At 40.4% G+C, this 21880-nt stretch overlaps 1 protein-coding gene across 2 annotated transcripts in view; it reads left to right on the top strand.

The window, feature by feature from the left end:
* NR1D2 (nuclear receptor subfamily 1 group D member 2) overlaps positions 1-18978 on the top strand; it is a 23392-nt gene extending 4414 nt beyond the window's left edge. Inside the window, exons 3-8 of one of the 2 annotated variants that reach the window (XM_085322405.1) lie at positions 846-934; positions 1883-2027; positions 3675-4291; positions 7678-7863; positions 11820-12030; positions 15937-18978. In XM_085322405.1, coding sequence (XP_085178531.1) covers positions 846-934; positions 1883-2027; positions 3675-4291; positions 7678-7863; positions 11820-12030; positions 15937-16133 — 1445 coding nt within the window. In that variant the 3' untranslated portion in view covers positions 16134-18978. Of the gene's footprint in view, positions 1-845; positions 935-1882; positions 2028-3674; positions 4292-7677; positions 7864-10888; positions 12031-15936 lie in introns of those variants that run through there. The other variant, XM_085322404.1, reaches the window with a different exon arrangement.
* The last annotated feature ends 2902 nt before the right edge of the window (positions 18979-21880 follow it).

Below are 21880 nucleotides of genomic sequence, written 5' to 3'. Positions count from 1 at the left end.
GGTTAGAATATGGTTCTGCTGAAGTAATTCTGATTATTGTTGTTGCTCAGCCTTAAGCTAACACTGGGGCCACTAAAGTCACTGGTARAATTTCCATCAGCATCAGTGGGACCTTCATTAGGCTAGCTCTAAGAATATGCAAGCATTCTTTATTGACAAGCTGAAATAAAATGAGGATAACCCTTCAAAAATTCAAACCATAAGCTTGTTTAGTGGACAGTTAAAATATTTTCAAGTTTAAGTGTGAACAGCTGTCGTTCTGGAAACGGCTTCAAATGAATAGACTTTATGTATGTAGACATGGCCCAGTTAAGTCCTAAACTGTTAGTAAATAAGTGAGGTGTATGACTTGCTTGCAATACATGATAAAGCTGAATGTCTTTTAATATTTTTGCTTTTTTAAGAGAAGATGTTTGTTCTCGACTGGGGAAACCACAATCTTTATGTGGGCTTCCTTTTCCTGACAGAAAGAAAGATTGAGCCCAAACTTTGACCTAGTTACCTAAATGATCCTCTTAATAATATGTAAATGTAAGCAGACTTTCTTTTTCTATTGAGCACAGTGCTACTGTAATTGAAAGCCCAGTGAATACATGCTCTCTCCCAAAGAATACATGTTCTACCGAATGTTTTTTTTTTCCACTTGCCTTAAACTCATACCTTCTGAACTGTTCAGAGTTTTTGTGTGTTCTTGTTTTCTGTTCCCCTGCTGTGTGTTTTTCTTTTTCTTTTTTTGTTACATTGAACTGATGTATTTTGCTTTTAGTTATATTGAAAAGCTAGAAGCATGTTCCTGCAGCTGTCGTTGTTTTTCTATATTCTTGACTTTTCTGTTCCGATTCTAGAATTTAATGGCATGGTTCTTCTATGCAAAGTCTGTGGAGATGTCGCTTCAGGATTTCATTATGGTGTTCACGCCTGTGAAGGCTGTAAGGTGAGCCATGTTTCTGCTCACCTTCCTGCTGGTGGAATGCTCTAGGTCTCTCAGTAAGGGAAAAGGATACTGCTGAAAAATCATTGGTATGCTTTTCTGTTAAACATATCAATTCAAGACATTTTGAACGATACACAGCTTGTATGTAAAAGACAAGCAATTTGGCAATGCAACAGTATTTTCAAAACTGTGCAGTACGTTCTGTTCTTGCCCTTTCTCCCTCTCTGCCTGATCTGGAGAGCATGGGAAAGAACGAGAACTGGAGAGATGGTAAGGACCATATCATGCAAGACGTGTGAACGTTAATGCATTAGGAGATAGTGGGTGTGAGTGGTCACCTGGGATGGGACATGGAACAAAGTAGCTTTGGAAAAGTGATGCCATCATTCTCCGCCTTGGGGAAGAACTAAACTGGATGTTTGCATGTTCATGTATTAATAATAGCAGATCTGTATTTTCAGATACTATAACACTGCAAATATTTTGTTTTGTGAAGGCATTTATGAACTTACGGGTTATGTGAAAAAGGTACCTTTGAAAAGCAGATGGTGCAAGAGGATGGTTTTGTTGCCAGAGCATCGAGACTGAAGGATCTGATTTTGGGTTTTAACTTTGCTGTGGATGCCAAAGGAGACTGAGGGCAAATCTTGTACAGTCCAATAATGAAGTTAATACTGAGATATTTTGCTTTGAAGTGCTGACTATGCAGGCAACAACTTAAAATCTTTTATAGTTAGAAATCATAACGCATTTACTTTATACACAGATGGATGATGTGCTGAGGGGTAGGTAGTAAGTCGTGAGGAGTTGGATGTTTTTACAATCACTGAGGGCTGATGGCTTTGAAGCAGTCTAAAAGACACTGAAATTCTTTATACTTGCAGAGAGGTGAATGTTGACTGAAGGATTTGATATGTACTGTAACRGTTGTGGGTTTTTTGTTTACAGGGTTTTTTCAGAAGAAGCATCCAGCAGAATATCCAATATAAGAAGTGTTTGAAGAATAATAACTGCTCTATAATGAGAATGAATAGGAACAGATGCCAGCAGTGCCGTTTCAAAAAATGTCTATCTGTTGGAATGTCAAGAGATGGTACGTTCCCGTGCTGAGCAGTGATCGTCCAAGAGTGAATGTTACTCACCTCAAAACAGATTGTGAGGGGTCTTAACAACAGAAAAAGCAGTTGACCCTATTATCAGAGACAGATTCCCTGTCAGAGTATGTTTAGATGAGCTTGTCTTCTTGCCCTGTGACTGTCCTGAACTGGTAGCATAATACTTGCCAGAGATCTGTCCTCCCGACCTCACAGATTACTGGGGTGGGTGCACTGTAGTGGTATGTTAGGGGGACAGATGTAACAAGAGACTTAATCTTGTTTTGCTGAGTTAATATTTTAAGCTGTATTCTGCCTGGGACAAGATTGCTTCCACCACCCCCATCCCTCTTTCTTTAATAAAAGGGAATTCTGTCCAAGCTAAATGGACTAACTAAATGGAACAGCTTTTTGGAGTCAAATGAGGCCAGTTGGAGTTCATGCAATTATAATAGCCTTAGAGTAACCTTTATGGAATATAARGAGTTTTTTGTTGCACGGAGCAAGGATGTAGCTGCATAACTTCATTTATTTATTTATTTTTATTATTTTGCCTTCAATGGAGGCAGGGGGAAAGGCTCAGCTGAGTCTCTTGCCATCTTTCTGGCAATCCACTTCTTGTGACTTTTTTATTGGAATGCTGAAAATGTAATTTGTTAGTCTGCTAAAATGTACTGTCACAAACAGTTTTTTCTTGAGTTTTACTTTTTAATTTTCTCTGAGTTTTTACTTCAAAAGAACTAGGAATCTTGGGCTGTTACCTATTTAGTGGGTGGAGTGTTAAAACTTTAAATAATTGTTCTGGGCTCTTGTCACGCATATGAGTTATTTCATCCCCTAGGCGCTTGTTTGCGCATAAGGTTGCATCTGCTTTAATGAAGGAGATYTAGTTACGTTAATGATGGACTACTGCATGAACATAATTATGTCAGTCAAAACTGGTTATAAGCCCTTGCAAGGCCGTGGTTGGATAGGATGGTAAAAGCAATCGTAGATTCCGTAGGTCAGGGTTAAAAGTGCTGCAGCCACATGATGCCCATCCCCTTGCCAGCAGAAAATGTCCTTGGCGAAGTTTTCTGATAACTTTGCCTTGACAAGGTAAGTCTCGTTCAGTAMCAATTCTCTTTGTTGTTTTGGAGAGATATATAATTGACCAATAAGGAACGGTCTTGTAGGACTCGCAATTCAAATGTGATATGAACTGTGTTTAAATTTGGCTAATTGTCAACACACAAAGTTGTACTGATTTAATTGAACCAGTCTTAAATCCTACCACTTAGTTTGCTAACACAACTGTGTGTATAGTCCATAGTCACATTTGGAGCAAAAGAGGGCAAAAGGCTTTAGAGCTTGTTTGTGCATTAGAGCTACCTCTCTTTGTACATAAGCAGCATCTCATGCCTGTCCTACACCATGAAGGTTCCTGACTTCAGTGGTAAAACCTCTGCTAGTAGTACTGATGACAGCAGCATTAATGCCTTCTCTTAGAAGGCAAGATTACTGTTTTTGTGTATAAGTTTTCTTTCTTTTATCTTTTGGTGCTGTTTTTTGCATTTTGATTTGGTGCCTTTGTCTGCTGCGAACACTTTCAGGACTGACTCCTTTTTTTTTTATTATTTATTTATTTTCTTTCTCCACTTTGGTAGCTGTTAGATTTGGCCGCATTCCTAAACGTGAAAAGCAAAGGATGCTGATTGAAATGCAGAGTGCCATGAAAACTATGATGAACAGTCAGTTCAGCAGCCATTTGCCCAATGAAACATTGATAGAACATCAAGATCAGGCATCTCAAGAAGACCTTTCCTCCAAGCCCAAGCAAGAGCRAGAAAACATCAAGAGCCCTTCTCCCCCTCCTAATTCTGACATTGCTAAGGAAGAAGTGATTGGTATGGTCACTAGGGCCCACAAAGACACTTTCATGTACAATCAAGAACAATCTCAAAACCCAGTGGAGACGATGCAGTCCCAGAGTGGGGAGAGAGTTTCAAAGAACAGTGAACAATATATTTTGAGTAGCGAGTGCTGTCCTAGTGGACTCGGTGGCCCTCAGTACCCTGAAAGTGAGCAGCACCTCRGCGGACAGTACAAAGGGAGAAATACAATGCATTATCCAAGTGGGCACACCATGTGTTTTACAAATGGCCACTGTATGAACTTCACCAATGGTTATACTCAGCGGATGTGTGAGAGGATCCCAGAAAGTGGCTTTTCTCCAAACAAGAATACAAGTTACTCTTGCAGTACTGGAGGAAGATTGCATCTGGTATATTTATGTCAATTGTTTGATTTGACTTGGTGAAAAGCTTAGTTGATACTCTTTTAATATTTCAGGTTTAAAAAATGTACAGGTAGGTATGTGCATGTGTGTATATAGAGTAAGGTGGGTCCAACTGTGCCCCTTTAGTCAGTGAAGTTGCATACAATTAAGTGACACAACTGCTGAAATTCAAAATGGTAGGACAGTTTGATAGCACAGGTTGTGAGGAAGGAGAATAATAGCTTGAGTTCTGTGTAGGATTTGAAATTATATTTTTTTTTTTTGTTCAGGTATCGGCTACTTAAAATACACTAATAGACATCAAAAGGCATTGGTTGAATTTTTTTTTTTTTTTTAACTGAATTGATTGAATTGATTTTAAACACAAACGGGTGTTAGGAGTTCAGAGATTCCCTTCTTTACTRAATCCCCTTGAAGGATTCACTTTAAAATAATCTATACAGGCAGATGTGCTATGTTTTCCTTGATAGAATGTCCAGAATTGCTGGAGTGAAACCCAGGGCTAGGATTTTAAGTCAGTCTATTTCTGTGCTTTACCTAATATCTTCTAAAATTTCTCCTGCTGGGTGGAAAGTATATATATATTTTCATTCAAGTGGGGACAGGCTTATTTTCTTACAGGCCACGTAGAATAGGGGCTCAGTTGAGGCACATGATAAGCATCCTTCTCTCCTAGAACATCTTCATGTCTGAACAGAAGCAAGAGTGAGATAGGCTGCTAAAATCATTTGGGAAAAGTTCAGTGTCTTTTCTGTAGTACTTATCTAAGAGTGTTGAGAAGGCTTGTGTATCCTAGAAGACTTCACTAGAGCAGTTTCTCACTGAATTCTTAACAAAGATACTTCCTATTTTCTGGCATTGTGTATATATATATATTTTTTTCCTTAACAGTTCCCTCCCCTCTGCCTTGCACCTGCTGCTTCTCTGTTCTGTAAGCCCCTTAAAATAGATTGTCCTTCTCTTTATCACTGTAACTGCCTGGGATGAGAGAACATAACATCCTTGTTTCCATCCTGTGCTACTCTTTAGAAGTGCAAGCCCCTGACCTTTTTTAAGTATTTGAGCTAAGAGTTTTTCTTCCTCCTGATTTAAGGATTCTTCACAGTTCTCACAGGCTTCTGAAAAATCTCCGTGTTTTGAGGGTTGGTTGGTTGTTTGTTTTGATGCTGAATTGTTTTGTTTTTCTGACTATTGCTTATGTGAACCATGCTGTCCCTAGCAGGCTTTGACCCCTAATTGCAGGCTCTGGACACCACAACATTGCAAATAATAATCATCCTCAACCTTTCTTCCTTGCAGGGAAAGTATGTGGAGTCATTACAATGGCATTCTTGGCACTCCTGAGAAGCAGAGGTTAAACCTGTCAGTTTGGGCAGGCAAGGAGTGGCTGTGCCTGCAGAGGCCCAACCAGTCAGTTTGACCTGTGTCTAGCAGCTGCAGGGAGGTTTAACCTAGCCTGCAGTGAGGAAACAAAAGCAAATCAAACAGAGACTGCCGGCCCCTGCTACATCCCTGACACAAATAAGAGTTTTGCCAGAAAATTCAATGAGAACAGGGTTTGACTAAAATGAATCAGTAGCAGTAATCAAATTTAATTAGGCTCTGGTCTATTACAGAGACAGATGTTCAGGAGCTGTTTTTTGCTAGTTTTCCCTATGCCAGAAAAATCATTGCTTACAAGTTGCTCCTGAAAAGGTGTTTCAAAAAAGAGCTAGTGACTGAACAAGTTGAAAATTGCTTCCTTAGAAATTAGACTCCAGTATAGAGATATCTCAAGAGACTTTAGAAATGCTACAAACAGGTGAGAAAACTGTTCTTCCCATCAGGACAGATGGGCCAAGTGTTAGGATAGTTAGGTATAGCATAGGAAACTGAGGTGGTTCTTGCTGTCAGGTTCAGAACATGATACTGAAGCAGTTTCCTTATTTTTAGTGAGTACTGTGTATTTGATGGTGTCTGCATCAATCTTTGCAATACCATAGAGCAGTGATTAGTGTGTGCCTTGCTTTTCATTGTGTGCCTAGGCCTTTCCTTTTGACAGAAATATTCCCAAATGAAAAATGCTGTGACTTGACTTGGAATGATTTTCAGTTTATGCAAAGCTCTTCCTCCTCCCCAGCAAAGTAATAATTCGGATTTGGAGAATGTCCTCAGACACACAGGTGGTGTCCTGGTTTGTAACTGAACCAGGAAGTCTGCAATTCCATTCTCCCCTCTTTTGGGGAGAGAGAAAGGCAAGGGATTTCTACATATTAACTGCCTAGTAAGTAACTACTATATGGAGGGGGGTACAGTACAGAAATACATAAATATTTTGTTTTCCCTGGCTAACTTTGTATGCAAAGAATTGCAGGGCAGTTCTGGGATCCAAGATGCCCAGCAAAAGGAGTCTAGTTCTGAAGAATTAGTAATCTATCTTACTGTTTTCTGTTTGCTCTGCTGGCTTTATGTAGAGCTACATTTATCCCGGTACTTCGGAGGAATATTTACAGGAATTCTTGTCCTTGCTGATGGCAAGTGAAATGAATATTAAAAGGCTTAATAAAGATTTAAACTTCATTAAAAGATACAAGCTTTAGAAAGCAGAACTGAAGGTATCGGACTAACTGGCTGGATTTTAGAATGTGTGTTTTCTAACAGCCTTTCCTGATGTCTCTGATTTTTTTCCTGTGATCAAGATTCCATTGCAATGCATTCAGACTTCTCCTACAAAAAGATGGTTTACCTTTGTATGAAAGAAAGAGCACTTTATCATCTTCTGACAGTTTGTGAGAACTGAAATACCAGATCTTTAGTCCTCCTTCTGTGATTAAAAAAAAATACATAGGAAAGGAAGATTGATTCGCTAATGAGGGTGTAAGCCTGTGACGCAGGGAACCTTGGTTCAGTTTCTTGCTCTGGTGCTGACGTCTGTCACCTTGACTGAAACACTTGACATGCCTGCAAAACAGGAATAAATGTGGCAGAGATTGTGATATTACAGTCAATTGATTGTGAAATCACAATTAATTGTGAGATTACAGGAATAATACAGGTAAGAGAAATGTAGACGTTGAACATGAATGGGATCAGGGAAGAATCCCATTACTTGGATTCTCTGAAGTATTTTGTTACAAACAATGCTGGAGTTTCCAGAGTCAGCAGTTTCAACAAGCTGGCAATGGACCTCTTTAAAAAAACAAAAAAACCTCAGCAACAGCAACAGCAAAAAAAGAATCCAGTTTGGGGAYTGACCAAGGAATATGATTAGCTTTTATATGTCATTATTGCGATTTTTTTTTTTTAAGAATAAACTTTTTTCTTTGAAGTATTAGTCAGTATTTGGAATGTTATTTTTAAGAGTTGTATTCTGTCTGTTTTGAAAACTTTAGGTCTGTCCAATGAGTAAGACTCCCTATGTGGACCCAAATAAGTCTGGCCATGAAGTCTGGGAAGAGTTTTCCCTGAGTTTTACCCCTGCAGTGAAGGAAGTGGTTGAGTTTGCCAAGCGCATCCCAGGTTTCCGAGACCTCTCCCAACATGACCAGGTTAACCTTCTGAAGGCTGGGACCTTTGAGGTGAGACCACTGCACATATATTGCCAGCTCTGCAAACTGTGCGTCATCCCAACCCTCCTATGAAGAGAAATAAATGAAGTAGGTTATGTCAGGCCACACCAGCTTGTTCATGGATGCCAGCTCTGAGCTTTCCTTTAGCTGCCAGTGGCCAGTGCTTTTGATCAGATTTTGGTGAGTTGTCCTTCTGGCTAACTCACAAACTATCGCCCTTTACCCTTCCCTGTTCCCTGATAGTATTAAATGACTAATGAGGAATTTCTTGTTTTGTGTCTCAGTTATTTTGACAGCTACCTTATTTAGCCTGGAGAGAAGCAGATCGCATCCAGAAGAGTGGATAGTTTCAGAAAACTGTCTACTAACTTACCAGTTTTTTAGAGAAACGAATTTTAGTGCTCTGTATGTTCTGCCTTCTGTAGCTGTGCTCCTTGCCATAGCCAGAGCACCCATCGTGACTAGAGGTGCCTCTGGTGGCAACTGGCGATCAGTGAAGCCTCTGTCATCTCCAGGGCAGTAATGCTGATAACTAACTGTCCTGCTGCTGCTCTGTAGATACTGTGTACCATCTGCAGCCTAATAGTTGGGCAGTTACTGCAGGCTTTAATCCCACTAGGGCCTTTCTCATGATTAATTTTACCCACTTGCAGTCATGTCATATATGTGAACTAGTGATATTAAATTGGAAACGCTGCTGGAATGCTCCATGCTGCTTTATAATTAGTGACCTTCACCAGYTGACCTTTACATAAAGATCTCTTCTCGTCTGTTAGAGACCATATGCATTTTATAAGTGTCCAAATGAGAAATTTAAGCTTAGAGGGCCAGAGAAGATGAAGTCTCTAGAATTCAAGTTATTGTGCTTTTGTGCTTTTCTTTTTCTTTGGGGGGGGGGGGCAGGGCTGGTGATCCTTCTTAAGAGGAATGCTAAGTTTTTGCATTTACCTGAACTGAAAACACTTCTCTTGTAACGTATTGGGTCTCTTACTTGAAGTTATAAAGCCCAGTTCTAAAATGGATAATTGTTGGGTTGGAAGATGCAAGTTACACTGTAAGACTTGAATCTGGTGCCTTGACTGTGTCAGTTTCTGTTTTTTGCCATTCTGCCTTCCATTGTTTTTTTGTTTGTTTGTTTGTTTGTTTGTTTGTTTGTTTGTTTTTTTACTGTTCTACTTACTCTTGACGTTTTAATATTTGTGTAAAACTGTTCTGTAGCAAAGGGCTGTATTCTTAGGTCTTGAGCCTCAACCTCTGAAGCTGCTGTTCACATTATACAAAAATGTTCGTTCCATCTCCTGCGAAGAGACACACTGTCCAGTGTGTTCAATGGAGGGTTGAAAACCACGCTTGAACCATTCACATAACTTAAAGCCAAACCTTCATGTTTACAAGTAAAATGTTTTGTTTTGGCATTTCTTCACCTGAATCTTAAGCCTCATCCATGTGCCTTTTTGCTGGTGATAAGCACCACTGATTGAAAGGTTTCCGTATCCAGGGGAATTAATAATAATGTCTGTTTGTATGCTTATTTCTATTCTCTTATTTATGTGAAACCTTAATAGTGATTTGTGTTAATGAACTGGCACCTGTAGTTAAAGACCTGTGTGGCATCTTAGCAACAGAAAAAATTAAAAATGACTGCAGAACAATAAAGACACAAATATAGGATTAATGAAACCATTTCAAAAGAGGCAAAAATATCTTCAAAGCCTGGTGTCTACAAGGTCATTTCTGTCTTCTGGGTAACTAAACTAGGGTACCCAAACATTTGCATGTTATTAAAAATGCATGAGTAAAACTACTGCCTTTGAGCCTGTGATAGCTCTTTCAGGCACCAGTTTGACTGTCCTGGCACTGTGCTTCCCAGCAGTTCATACTCATAGTTRGCTTGTTTGAGGGCGAGCAGTCCTGGGCAGATGCATGGAGACAATGTGGCTTCCAAAGCAGCATAGCAATATATATATATATGTGTGTGTGTATGTGTATATRTATATGTATGTATGTAAATATATATTCACACGTATGCAAGCTGAAAAGTCTTCTCAGACCTGGGAGTACTGGGAAGCTCAGTGTACTGTGGTAGCACTTGCCTGGCTTTATATGGCGTTAAYACAGAGGCAGCACTGAGCCCGAACTAAGGGACCCAGCCAGACTTGAGCTGATTTTTYCCCCCCTCAAAATGCAGTGGTAGAGCTAATAAGCTCCTTGAATCCACTGGATTAGTGACTCAATTTATCTGCAGACTCACAAACTTGATAATTTGGCTGCATGCAGTGGAGAAGTGAGTGAGCACTTGCCTGTGTGGAATTTTTATGTGCTTGTGTAGCTGTGGTCAGATGATAGGATTGATTAGGCACATCCTCAGAATGCACAAATAGGAATCTGGCTTGAAGTGAAATGGGAAGAATTATATGCTGTAACCATCATCTTAACTGCTCTTTTTGTATCTGAATTTTAACATAAAAATCTATAGGCTGGGTTCCTGCACTAGTATAAATCAGTGCAGCTTCATGCATTTCAGTTTTGAAGACCAGCATTAACACTGGATTGCCCAAAAGATCCTGCTTATTATTTCAAGTTAGTGATTCCTTGTTTCTAAAGGCCAGTTCTATAAAKGGATTAGCATTTTGAAGTGGAAAGGTGTGGAATACCTGGTGGGTTCCTGCTAATGTGGAAAGTCAGCTTCAGCTCTGCCTGCCCCTTCAGTCTCCTCTGGTTGTATTCTGAGGACTTCCCTAGTGCCTAGMTTTCTGTACATGGTAGTAAGTGTCATCAGAGGACATACAGCTGAGGTAACAAAAGTGAATAATATATAGTGCTCATGTGTTCATCAAGATTGCTGCATGTCATTTGGCTGTTTAAATTTAGCAGCAGGTCATGTAATGTGCATGAATGGTATTTGAATTCTTAAACATTTCTTTTTTTTTCTCCCCCCCAAACCTTCCTTCCTTAAGCTTGTCAAAGGCACTAGTCTTTGCTGAAAACCTGTTTCTCCTCTCATCTGTAGTAAATGCCATTTAAATTAATGTAGTTATGTAGGGTAAGTGAGAAGAGAAGACTGTCACACCAAGAGGGTACAGCAAGTCTGACGTTTTAGCCAATAGCAGTTGGTTCGTTTTCTCCAAATAAGAAGGCTGTTGTGTGCAACTTAAACCTGGAAAAATATAAATAAGGTTGTTGAACATGAGCAAATGAAACTTTACAAGCCATTCCACAGGGAAACATTTCACAATACGGCTGAGAAACCTCAAGAGAAATTTCAGCCTAGAGGGGTAAGTTCAGCACATCTCAACTGCTCCAGCCCAGGTGCTTATACCAAAGGGGTATTCCCAGCTGCAGACCAGGTGCCGTTTCAAGCCCTGCTGCTCTAGCCTTTTGAAGGCCATACATGTGGCTCCTTTCTACCAGAGCACATTAACACACCTGTGGAAACAGCGATGTGGCATGGTACTTTTTCAAAGAATGCTTACTGGGCCAGATCATCAGGTGGTGTAAATCAGTGTTGTTTCAATAGAACTACTCCAGTTTACACCAGCAAGAATCTGGTTCAATACCTTTATTTTGCTGCTCATGGCCTAGAAGACATTTCTTTTAATGCTCTGTATACCTTTGGCTGTCCAGTGGCTTAAGCAAGTTTTCCTGCTGGCATATTTATGAATGGCATTGTCTTCATGGCTCAGGCTGTCTGAGGCTTAAGCTTTCATTTTCCTCCCTTTCATGTGCTACAGCCCTTCCCCTGCATCCATTCCCTAATTTTTTTGTTTGTTTCACACAGACAACTGGGGCAGAGCTTGCATTGTTTTTTACAGCTCAATAGCATGCTGACATTTCTATACAAAATGCTTGTACAGGGGTAATAAGAATAAGCCAGTTTGAATGATGTTAAATTGGTTTCTCTTCTCTTTGATTTTTCTAGAAATCCACCTATGTTTCTTTCTTTCTTTTTTCTCTTCTTTCACTAGGTTTTAATGGTACGATTTGCATCTTTATTTGATGCAAAGGAACGTACCGTCACCTTTCTCAGTGGGAAGAAGTACAGTGTGGACGACTTGCATTCAATGGGAGCTGGTGATCTGCTCAACTCAATGTTTGAATTTAGTGAGAAACTAAATGCCCTGCAACTTAGTGATGAGGAAATGAGTTTGTTTACAGCGGTTGTCCTCGTATCTGCTGGTAAGGAAAGAAAATTGTCTAACATTTATGCCAAATTTAGAATATGTCTCTCCATATCAAAAAAAAATCTATAAAATTATATTTTGGTATTTCAAGACTAAGTCCAGTTTAGTAGGTTTCAAGCTACTAGCAGCCTATAATTTATTTTTTACATATCTTTTTTTATCTAATACTGTCTTCAGGAAAAAAATGGTAAAAGGATTTTCTTAAAACTTTAGGGAATAGTAGAAAAATCTATTTTTTCCCCTTTGAGAGATTGAGAAGAAATTGAGGAATGATGGAGCTTACTGCCTGATAGCTATTTAGAAGCCATTTGTCTGATTCTTCCCTGACTCATAAAAGTTTCACAGGACAGTGTCAATGAAATTACTTGACTTGCACAGCCTAGGTCTTGGGATAAGGTGGTATTTTTACTTCTGAGCATCATCACTGAAGTCTATTGTGTATCTTATTTAAGTTTAAATCTAGCAGTTTGATCTCTCTCAATGTCAGTGAGAGAGCCCTCTTCGTGGGCATCATAACTTTGTACTGTTAAATGTCTGCCAATCCATTAACATCTTCGTCGGTTTCATATCTTGTTTCAGTACCTGGAAATACAGAACACCCTGGCTCAGATTCAAAGAAAGATTAAGCACCTACTTCTGTAGTATTATCTAAAGCCCAAATTAGGCATGTTAGCTCTGTGTATAATACCTGGAATACAGGATGTAAAATCCCTGCTTGCTGGATATGGAGCTCTCTAAAGGTAGCAAGCAGGAACACTGGTGGCACCTATTTCTCAGGCAATAAGCCAATGTTTGGGATCAGCCACCTTGGTATTYTTCTTCAGTGTGAGTGGTTTAGACATATCTGCCTCCTTAGGGAAGAAGCACACCAAGCATGAAGCTATAGGCCCTCTGTAAATCAGGTAGGACAACTCAATCCAGTAGCCATGTGTAGGGTCTGCCTGAAATTTGCTGGTACAGGGTGGAGCAGCTGAAGCCCCTTAAATTTGTAAGCAGTGGTAATGAAAGGCGTTGTACACAGCTGGCAAGACTCAAAAGCCAGAAGGAATGGCAGCATGAAGAAAGTACAGCACTGTCATCTGTTAGTGAAAATGTTCTGGTAGCAGAGGGGAATCTGGAGTTTTAGTCTGTCTTCTAGACTCTGCTCTACATATTCTAAAATGTAAAATTGGCAAGGGAAAAAAATGACAAGAACCAGAGGATCTTCAAAATAAGGACTGAGAACCACCAGGTGTCTTCCCTCCTTGTGCAAACAACAAACTAGGCTACAGCCACACTTCTTGCTTGTTCAGCTGCTGGGCCCAAGAATACCATAAACTTGGCAACAGCTATTTTGAATGTAAGTGGCTGTATCTGCTCTGTTGTGTTGAGCACCGCCCCCCCCCCCCAAGCCTTATAAGTTCTGTTCCGTGTTGTGCTGGATCCCAATAGGGCTTATCTTTGGAGATGGTACATAGCATGGATAGTTCTAGACRTGTACATCACACAATGTCAGGGTCATGGAGCAGGACAAAAAGAGGAGGTGTTTGGTATTTTGGCTTCTCACAGCTGCTGAGCAGGGTTTTTCAGATCATGGCTTGGGGCATAAGCACTGCCTGTCTTAGCTTCCTTTGTGATTGGACTGCACACCAATCACAAATTCCAAAACTTCTTGACAAAATTCTTCTAGTGTTTCATAAAGCACAACTTGATTGGTCCTGAAATGCTTAAGTGTGTGGGGTTTTTAATGTTTTAACATTAACGTGTTCTGAATGTGCAGATTGAAAGATAAGCATGGCAGCAGTGCAGAATGTGTATAATTTCTGCACGTCCTCTTGTTTGTGTCATATGGCAAGGAAGGAGGAAGCAGGGCCATATAGTGAGTATGCAGTGGTGTTTCTGGTGGTGTTGTGGAATTATCTTGGTGCCATTCCAAAACTAAATGAACGCTTTGCCTCTGGTTTCAATTAGCTGGATGTGTTGAAAATGGAGAGGAAGGGGCAAGATGGATCATGGACACTGGGGTAAGAAGAGAGARTAAGCAAGGTGGAAACAAAGCAAAAATAATGCAGTTCATGCAGGTCTAAAGACAAGACGATCTCTTACCAAGCTGAGAGTGGTGTGATTGCAGGAGATAAATACACACACACACGCACACACTCTCACTCCCTCATCCCCACACTATGTATTATTCTCCCTTATTTGGATGGTAGTAACAAAGAAACAAAGATTTCATCTGGGCACTGGGAGCAACCAGAAGTAGCATGAGAGGGAGAAGAGATTTGATTACTGGACAGAGGAGGCCACAACCACTCACCTGAGGCATTCAGAAGAGATTTTTAGGGTTGCAATTTTTCTTCCAAAAGAGACAAGGAGGTACCATTGTCACTATACAGTTCTTGAGAGACCTCACTCACATACTGCATGCAAATCTGGTCAGCCCTGTTCAGAATAGAATAAAATATTTTTAGAGGATGGCATGTAAGATAGTTAACTTAGCCAAGTAAAGGCCGAAAGCCTGAATAAGAATTCTGTCACTTCTTTCTGACTCATTCTTACTTTCTTTGTGTCTTGATACATAGCTAGATTGAGTGTGAACACCTTAGAGAAAGAGAGTAGCTATCAAACTTAGTGGACAGTGATCACAGAAGAATAAATACATGTGAAATGTGTGTTAATAAATACAGATAGACATTAACATTCCTAACTGATATGGCAAAAATGTTCTGGAACAATCTTTCTGCAAGAACAAAAAAAATAAGTGATTTAGGGCAAATCTTTAAGTGAAGTATATAGTATCTTTTCCCATGAAGGTAGGGAATTGCACTGAATGGTCCAGGAGGACTTATAGACACTGTTCACCTGAGTAGTCCAGTTAGGTTGACACTGACAGCATAAGGAAGGGATTCCCAGCCTGCCTGTAGGAACTGGCTCAGTGCTACTCCAGAGAGCTGTTGTCATTCTGTGTCCCAGTTCTGCAAAATGCTTAAGTACATATACACATCAAAGCACATTGCTGTTCACGTCAGTCATGTGTATGTGCATGCCCTGCTGAATCTGCGTAGAGTTTAAGAAGGGAGACTACATCTTAAAAAAAAAAAAAAGAAAAAGAAAAAAAAGAAAGAAAGCTACTGCATGTGATCATTAGGTGAGATACTTTGCTTAAAAAATATACTTTTAAGCTACTTAGGCTCCACCTAAGGAAAACAGATGTATGCTTAATACAGCTTTCTTGATAGAGATTTCAGACATGGGATAATTGCAGTGTGTCAAAGTGTAATATTTTTTCTTAATATTGAAATTATTCTTCTCAGTTGTGAGTTTTTGGGTGCATCATTTTCCTCTGACACAGTTGAYACAGTTTCATTGTGTCAATGCTTGCTAAACACAGTTAAAGCTAGGGCCCAGCCCTGTCAAGGCTTKTGCTCCTTTTGCCCCCAGGGGTCCTGTAGTGCAGGTTAGAGTGTGATTTCCCCTACCTTGAATTGGAGTTCCTCCAGCCTCCTTCAAATGTGAAGCTCAAATTTAGGCTTCTACATCCAACTTTGAAAAATACTTGAAATACTCACTTGAAAGTCCCGAGGCTCTCTCCTTGTCTTGAAAGTTGTGATTCAGCCAAGTGTGTGCTTCTATCTGCCCTTTTCTGGAAACATAGGTGAGARTAGAAGGGGTGACAGTGCTGCCAGTTCAGCAAGAGCTTAATACTATGCAAAGTTGGCACTAAATAATGTTTAAGATACTTCAGGTACGGATTTGAAACTTCTGACATAAGTATTTAAGTTTTTATTCTGCTAAGTTTTCGGGGGTGCTTTTTTATTTTGTTTTTCTTTCTAAGTAAGTGATTTTGCAGTGGCTTTATGTTGAAAACTACATCTGTTTAGTCCTTTTTCCCACCTCCTTCCCTTCATTCTTTTCTCCTTAGATCGATCTGGAATAGAAAACGTCAATTCCGTGGAGGCACTTCAGGAAACACTAATCCGTGCATTAAGGACCTTAATCATGAAAAACCATCCAAATGAAGCTTCTATTTTCACAAAACTTCTTTTGAAATTACCTGACTTGCGTTCCTTAAACAACATGCACTCTGAAGAACTCCTGGCCTTTAAAGTTCACCCATAGGCCTTTAGGTCTCACATGTACCTGGACTTGCCTCGTGTTAAACTGTTTTGTGCTAAAATATGTATTTATGCAATTGTACCATTTGTTGAATAGAAAGAGTTCACAGGCTGTGAACAACTGATAGCTGTTCCATAACCATGCAATAATGCTTCAGCAGGTGCTTTCAGCTAACAACAGCGCAGCTTTCGGCATCCTCCAAAATGTCTAAACCTAGCTGCRCTGCACTTCTGCAGAAGAGGTTACAATGAGGCTGAGTAAATGTTGACTTTTTTCACTTGGAAAAAGGAACCACCACTTCCCTCTGAAGTAAACTGAATGCAGAATAGCAGTGTGTGTGCATATGGAACATGGAAATGGATGGGAACAATACTATGTTAGTAGGAAAATGGAAGAGCTGATTTAATTGGTCTTTCCCTTATCTAATAGATATGTGTCTGTCTCAACTCACTCATGRTTATTTCATTAAACCTGATGGAATGATTGCAGCCTACACCAACTCTTCACTGAGTGTGTGTTCATGCCATGTGTATATAATATAAATAGTTATGTAATGGRTGTTTATGACTATATAAAGTACAGAGTTGTGTGTATATATGTGTATGTATATAAATAGTTCTATACATAAAGTATACATATAATTTCTTCACAATATTTTAAACTGTGGAGGAATTTAAACTTACAAAAGAAGGTGATCTATGGGAAGAACCAAATAGATGCACTTTGYGTATTGCTGAACTAATTATCTGACCATTTCTAATTTTTAGAAAACATCAAATTTGCATTAATATGCTGTATTTGTTAATTTAAAAAATGGAGTGGCACCAAAGGAGCAGAGTTGGATTAAACTTTCATAACAGTTCATAGAGAATCTTAAGTGGAGATTGTTGTTTGTGGTACTTACTAGATTGATTGTTAATTGCCACTGAGGTTCTTAGGTTCTGAAAATGCTAAAGAAGCAGTAGATGCTCTTCAAAAACTTCAGCAAAGCCAAGAAGAAACTGCTAGATGAATAAGAGCATCTATCAGAAAAATATGGGGAAAATGTATCCATGGTTGCATTTGGGTGTATGTGTGTGCTGTGACCATTTATTTCGTACTATACATCACTTTGCTGTCTCATTGCTAAATGAGAATCAAATACAGAAACATGAGATTCCCTGTGTCTCTTCACAATTTGGGCTTTATGGTTCCTATGCCTGTTCTTCTGGAGCTCTCTGCTGGTGTGTGTGTATGTGAGAGAAGGTACACAGGATTGTCTGGATTTTTTCTTAAAAAAAAAAAAAAAAAAAAAAGACTAAACATGGGACTTTTTGTTTATGCCAGTACCAAATTAAAAAAGCAGATTCTCAAGTTCTAAGATTCTGCTGCTTTTTCATCTAGGAAAACGATTTTTTGTGGATTTTTTCCATTTGTAGCAGGATCTGGCACCAGAAAAGAGACTGAAAAAGCSAAAGCAGTTGTGTTAGAGTTAGTTATGTTTGTTTTGTTAATGCAGGAAAATGTTCCATTACCCTTGTGTTCAGCTAGCTTTACTTTATAGGTAGCCCTCTAGCTCTTAGCATTTGGTAACACTACTCTATGGAGAAACATCTCCATTTGTTACTGCATACAAATTTATGCAGTAGTTAAGGCCACAAGCCAGAAAGCTGCCTGACTGCGGATCTCCTGTTCACCTCATAGAAATAAATCTCAGGCAGCAGCACGTCAGTGGGAGTCCAAATGCATATGGTAGAAGTAGAGTAGCCGTACGCCTCTGCCTACCTGTAAGCATCCAGAGAAGTCCTGCCCCACGGCTGAGGAGGGGAGCTTGCGCCCCCTCCCCAACCCCCCGGCCTGAGCTCCCTGTCTTTGGGCCGGGAGATTTCCTCCCAGAAAGTGGTGAGGAGCTCTGCCCAAAGTGGGAGAGCTGGGGGTGGCAGGTACTTGAGTAAAAGGGAGCTGGGGGAAATACAGGTTTAGCTTTTGCTAAGAAACAGAAGAGTACACGCTGCCCCTTCTCCTCAGCGCTGCAGGGAGCGTTGTCCTCTTTCAGGCTGCTTTAACCACAGGATAATGGCCTCCTAAAACATACAGTTTTGCTATCCAAATAGGTTATCAGGGCATATTGTCCTTAGGTTAATGATCTGTATTCGACCAGTATTATTTGTATGAGAGCTTCACTAAATTTTGCATTGAACCATTCAGACATAAGGAAGGGCACAGTCACATGTTTTGTATTATCTTGGAGCTGAGATACCTTCTTTGTAGACCCCATTTCACATGTGTTGAAATAACCCTTGGTTATTTGGGGAGGGGAGGAGGCTTCTTGCAGAGGTTGCCACCCTACAACCATGTTTTTTTCTTTTTTTTTCTTTTAAACCTGTATTATTAAGCCTTTAGGAATGTATAACCAGGACTGAGTAATTACTGCTTATTAAATTTTTAGTTAGATTGACTATGTATGCCTGTAGATAGATATTCTAACTTGTGCAATTTCATTTGAAATAAATCTTCTGTACATAATGGAAAAACTCATAAAAAAAGCCCCAGACAGATTGAATGAACAGAAAAGGTTGATTAAAGTAGCGTTTAAAAGTGACTCATGCACTACAAACCCTAGCTGGACTCTTAAAATCAAAACTCATTGTATTAGCCATGTATCGTGAGCTCTTCTTTTACTGTGTCACTGGTTATACACTTGTTAAATGCTAAGATAATAGACTTCATGCCAGGCATTTGAGTACTGTAGATTGGGTCATTGCTGAAAGATTAATATAATGTACTGTATGACTTAAATGAAATTTTTATTCTTGATTTTATTCTTGTTTTAAAAGATTAAATATGGGCATTATGTCAGCAAGCTAAATGGTGTTTCTGTGTTCTTTGTATTTTTCTGTATGAAAGCTGGAGGGGAGGACAACATGAGCAGAGATGAAGAAAGCAGCAGTAATAGATCAGAATATCAGTTTCTGTACGGTCATTGAGGCTGCACTGATCTACAGTGGCTGGGAGCCTGTGTCTCACTCTTAGTATAATACCAGTCCATTTTGCCAGGTTGGTGCATTGTTTTTTTCTGGTGCACTTTATTTATTACAGTTGGCAGGGCCAGTTGAGAGGGAGTTGCTTCATTAAAATAGGTAGTAATTCAAACACCTTCATTACATTTCAAGAAAATAACTCTTGTAACTGAAAAGTGTGTATGATTTAGATTTCAGCATAGACACTCTTGGAGCAAGGTTATAAGAAAGTCAGCCAGACAAATAGCATACAACGACAAAGTTATGGTTGATTTTATTGTCCAATTTAATTTCCTAGTTTGAAATGTTTACTATTTCAGGAGAAGCTTCTTCAGGAAATGTTGTATCTATTAGTGTTTAAAAAACACCCCCCCCCCAAAAAAAAAAAATTATGACTTTTACCACTGGAAAAACAACAGCAAAAAACTTCTTTCCATCTGTTTTTGCATCTAGCACTGCATCTAGTGCCTTCCCTTGTAATGATGGAGCCAAGTCTGAACCCAGGTGAGCAGCACTGCGAGGCACAGCCCTGAGCTGTTGCAGGACAGGAGGCTCCTTTGGGAAAGCCCTTTGCAGCTTTAGCCCTGATGCACTGGGTAGACAGTGAGTAATTTTTCCCTCTCTGGCTGTGAGAGCCTCACGACAGCAAATGGGGTAGAAAAAAGCTTCCAAGTCAAAACATGATTCCGTTCCTTCCCCCTTTCACTTCCCAACCCCACGTGCTTTGGAGCTGATGTTTTGGGGACAGCAACAAGAAGTATTTTTAACTGRTTGTGAGGCTGGCTAGACTGAGTAGGGATCTTGTCCTCACCAGAATGCCTCGTCTCTGTAGTGTACTCTACAAGGAAACAGTGCGTTGTGCAAGGAAAACAAAGGTATTAGTGTAGCTGTGTGAAAGTATAAACTGATGAGGGTGTGGACGGTTATCTTGTTCTGAGGTTTGGTGAACCACTGGCTGTAATGTAGGGTGGGAGGGAATAAACATTAACAACTAAAGCGCAGAGCACTTTGATTACAGGAGCAGTTGGTAGAAGGAAATAGTTGACACTTCCTTTTCTTTGATGAGTACAGCAAGCAGCTTCCAGAGTCTTAATCATTGAATTTACCTTTTTTCCCTTTTTTTTTTCTTTTTTTCTTTTCTTTCTTTTTTTTAAGATGGAAGTACAAACAGATTTTAGACTGGGTAGGAAGGGCAAAGAAGAACATCCCAGTATTTATAGTGCTTAGAGATGCCCACCTTTGGCAACAGAGTGAATGACAAAGGGCAATTTGGAAAATCCTTGAATAGTCTCTTCCCTGCTCTTCCCAGCTGTACAAGAACCTCTATGCCTGGCTGGGGAAGGGATCTCGGGTAATGGTGAGAGTTACATGCTTAAAGTTGGGGGAATCTAGTTCTCTCTGCCTAACCCCAGTATCTCAGCTTGAGAAGATCATATCCTGTATTATTTTCATGCAAATCCATCAGGGCCTACTTACGCAGTGGTACAAAGGTAGAGAGGCAAATATGAGCCCACTTGACCCAGAAGTTGCAGCTCAAAATGAAGCACATCTGCAGAAGCCTCCYGGGTTACTATGGGACAACAGCTCATTTCCTTCGTGTATGATACTCGGTAGGCCGCCGGCAGGCAGCCCTCAATTAGTTACCAGGCTCGCTAATTGCTGTCCTGTTTTTCATTTACCTAGTGGAGCTCTTCAAAACTATGTGACGCATTAGAAGTGGTGATGATTTATAAAATGAGGCTGACACTGGTGCTTTATTTTATGCCACTTTGACAGCTTCAGTAGCCTAGCTACATTAGTCAAGCTGGCCCCCTTCACAACAACCTTAGCCTATAAACTCAGCCAAGCTGATGCAGAACTGCTAGCAGATGGTCCCGGCTCCTGGCCTGGCTTATTTGGCAGCTGGAGGTGCACACAGAAGGCTGCAGAGCTTTTGTTTGGGTCTCGAGGGGCCTTGAAAACACAGCTGAAGGTTGCACTTGTCTTAGGCTGGAGGCTGGCTTGGTTGCTGCATAGCTCCAGAGCATGGGAGAATCTCCAGGAGACTCTCAGCTACTCCCAGATCCCTCCCTCTTCCACTTGAGCCCAAATGCTGGTGCAGGAGCCCCAGGAAATGACCCAGGTCTGTGCATGAATGTGACAGTCTGATGGCCAATTTCTGGTCTGCACAACACACTGGGAAAGAGAAAGCACACAGATAAATGACCACTTAATATGTGCACCAGGGTCCCTAGTGGCAGATGACACCATCTAACAACACATTTCCACAGCGTCTGAACTAGCACTTCTTAGGCTGGCTGTTAGGGTGCTTATCTAGAGCAGAGGTGGGTCCCTGCTGCACGGAGACTTTTCTTCTGTTTGTTCTTGCTCTGTAGCACTAGCTATAAGCTCCTCGCAGGGTGTTTAGTGGTGTGTGGCTGCACGTGTGCGTGCGCGTGGGCGTGCATGTCTGTGTGTGGCTTGGCAGCCCCGTTTCGCGTTGCATAGTGCGCCTCTGCCCCTGCAAGGCTGCTCACAGGCTTCCTCGTGTTGCTGATTCGGCGCAGGGCCAGCCTGAGCCCTCTGACCTCTGTGGGGGCCATCRGTCCTGTTAGTCCCTTCAGAAGAGCATAAACAAAGCTGCTGGGTTGATGCGTCAGCAAAACAACAAATGCAAGTTCTTACATTTTACCAGAGGAATTTAGTCCTAATTATTTACTTACAGTTGTTTGCTGTTTGCCTAGCAAAGAGGCAGTGCTAAAATAACATTAC

Source organism: Rhea americana, unplaced genomic scaffold, assembly GCF_003343005.1.
Source record: "Rhea americana isolate MKP2758 unplaced genomic scaffold, rheAme1 scaffold_77, whole genome shotgun sequence".
NCBI lineage: Eukaryota > Metazoa > Chordata > Aves > Rheiformes > Rheidae > Rhea > Rhea americana.
The sequence above is the reverse complement of the archived record's forward strand: the minus strand, read 5'-3'. Positions and strand labels throughout refer to the sequence as shown.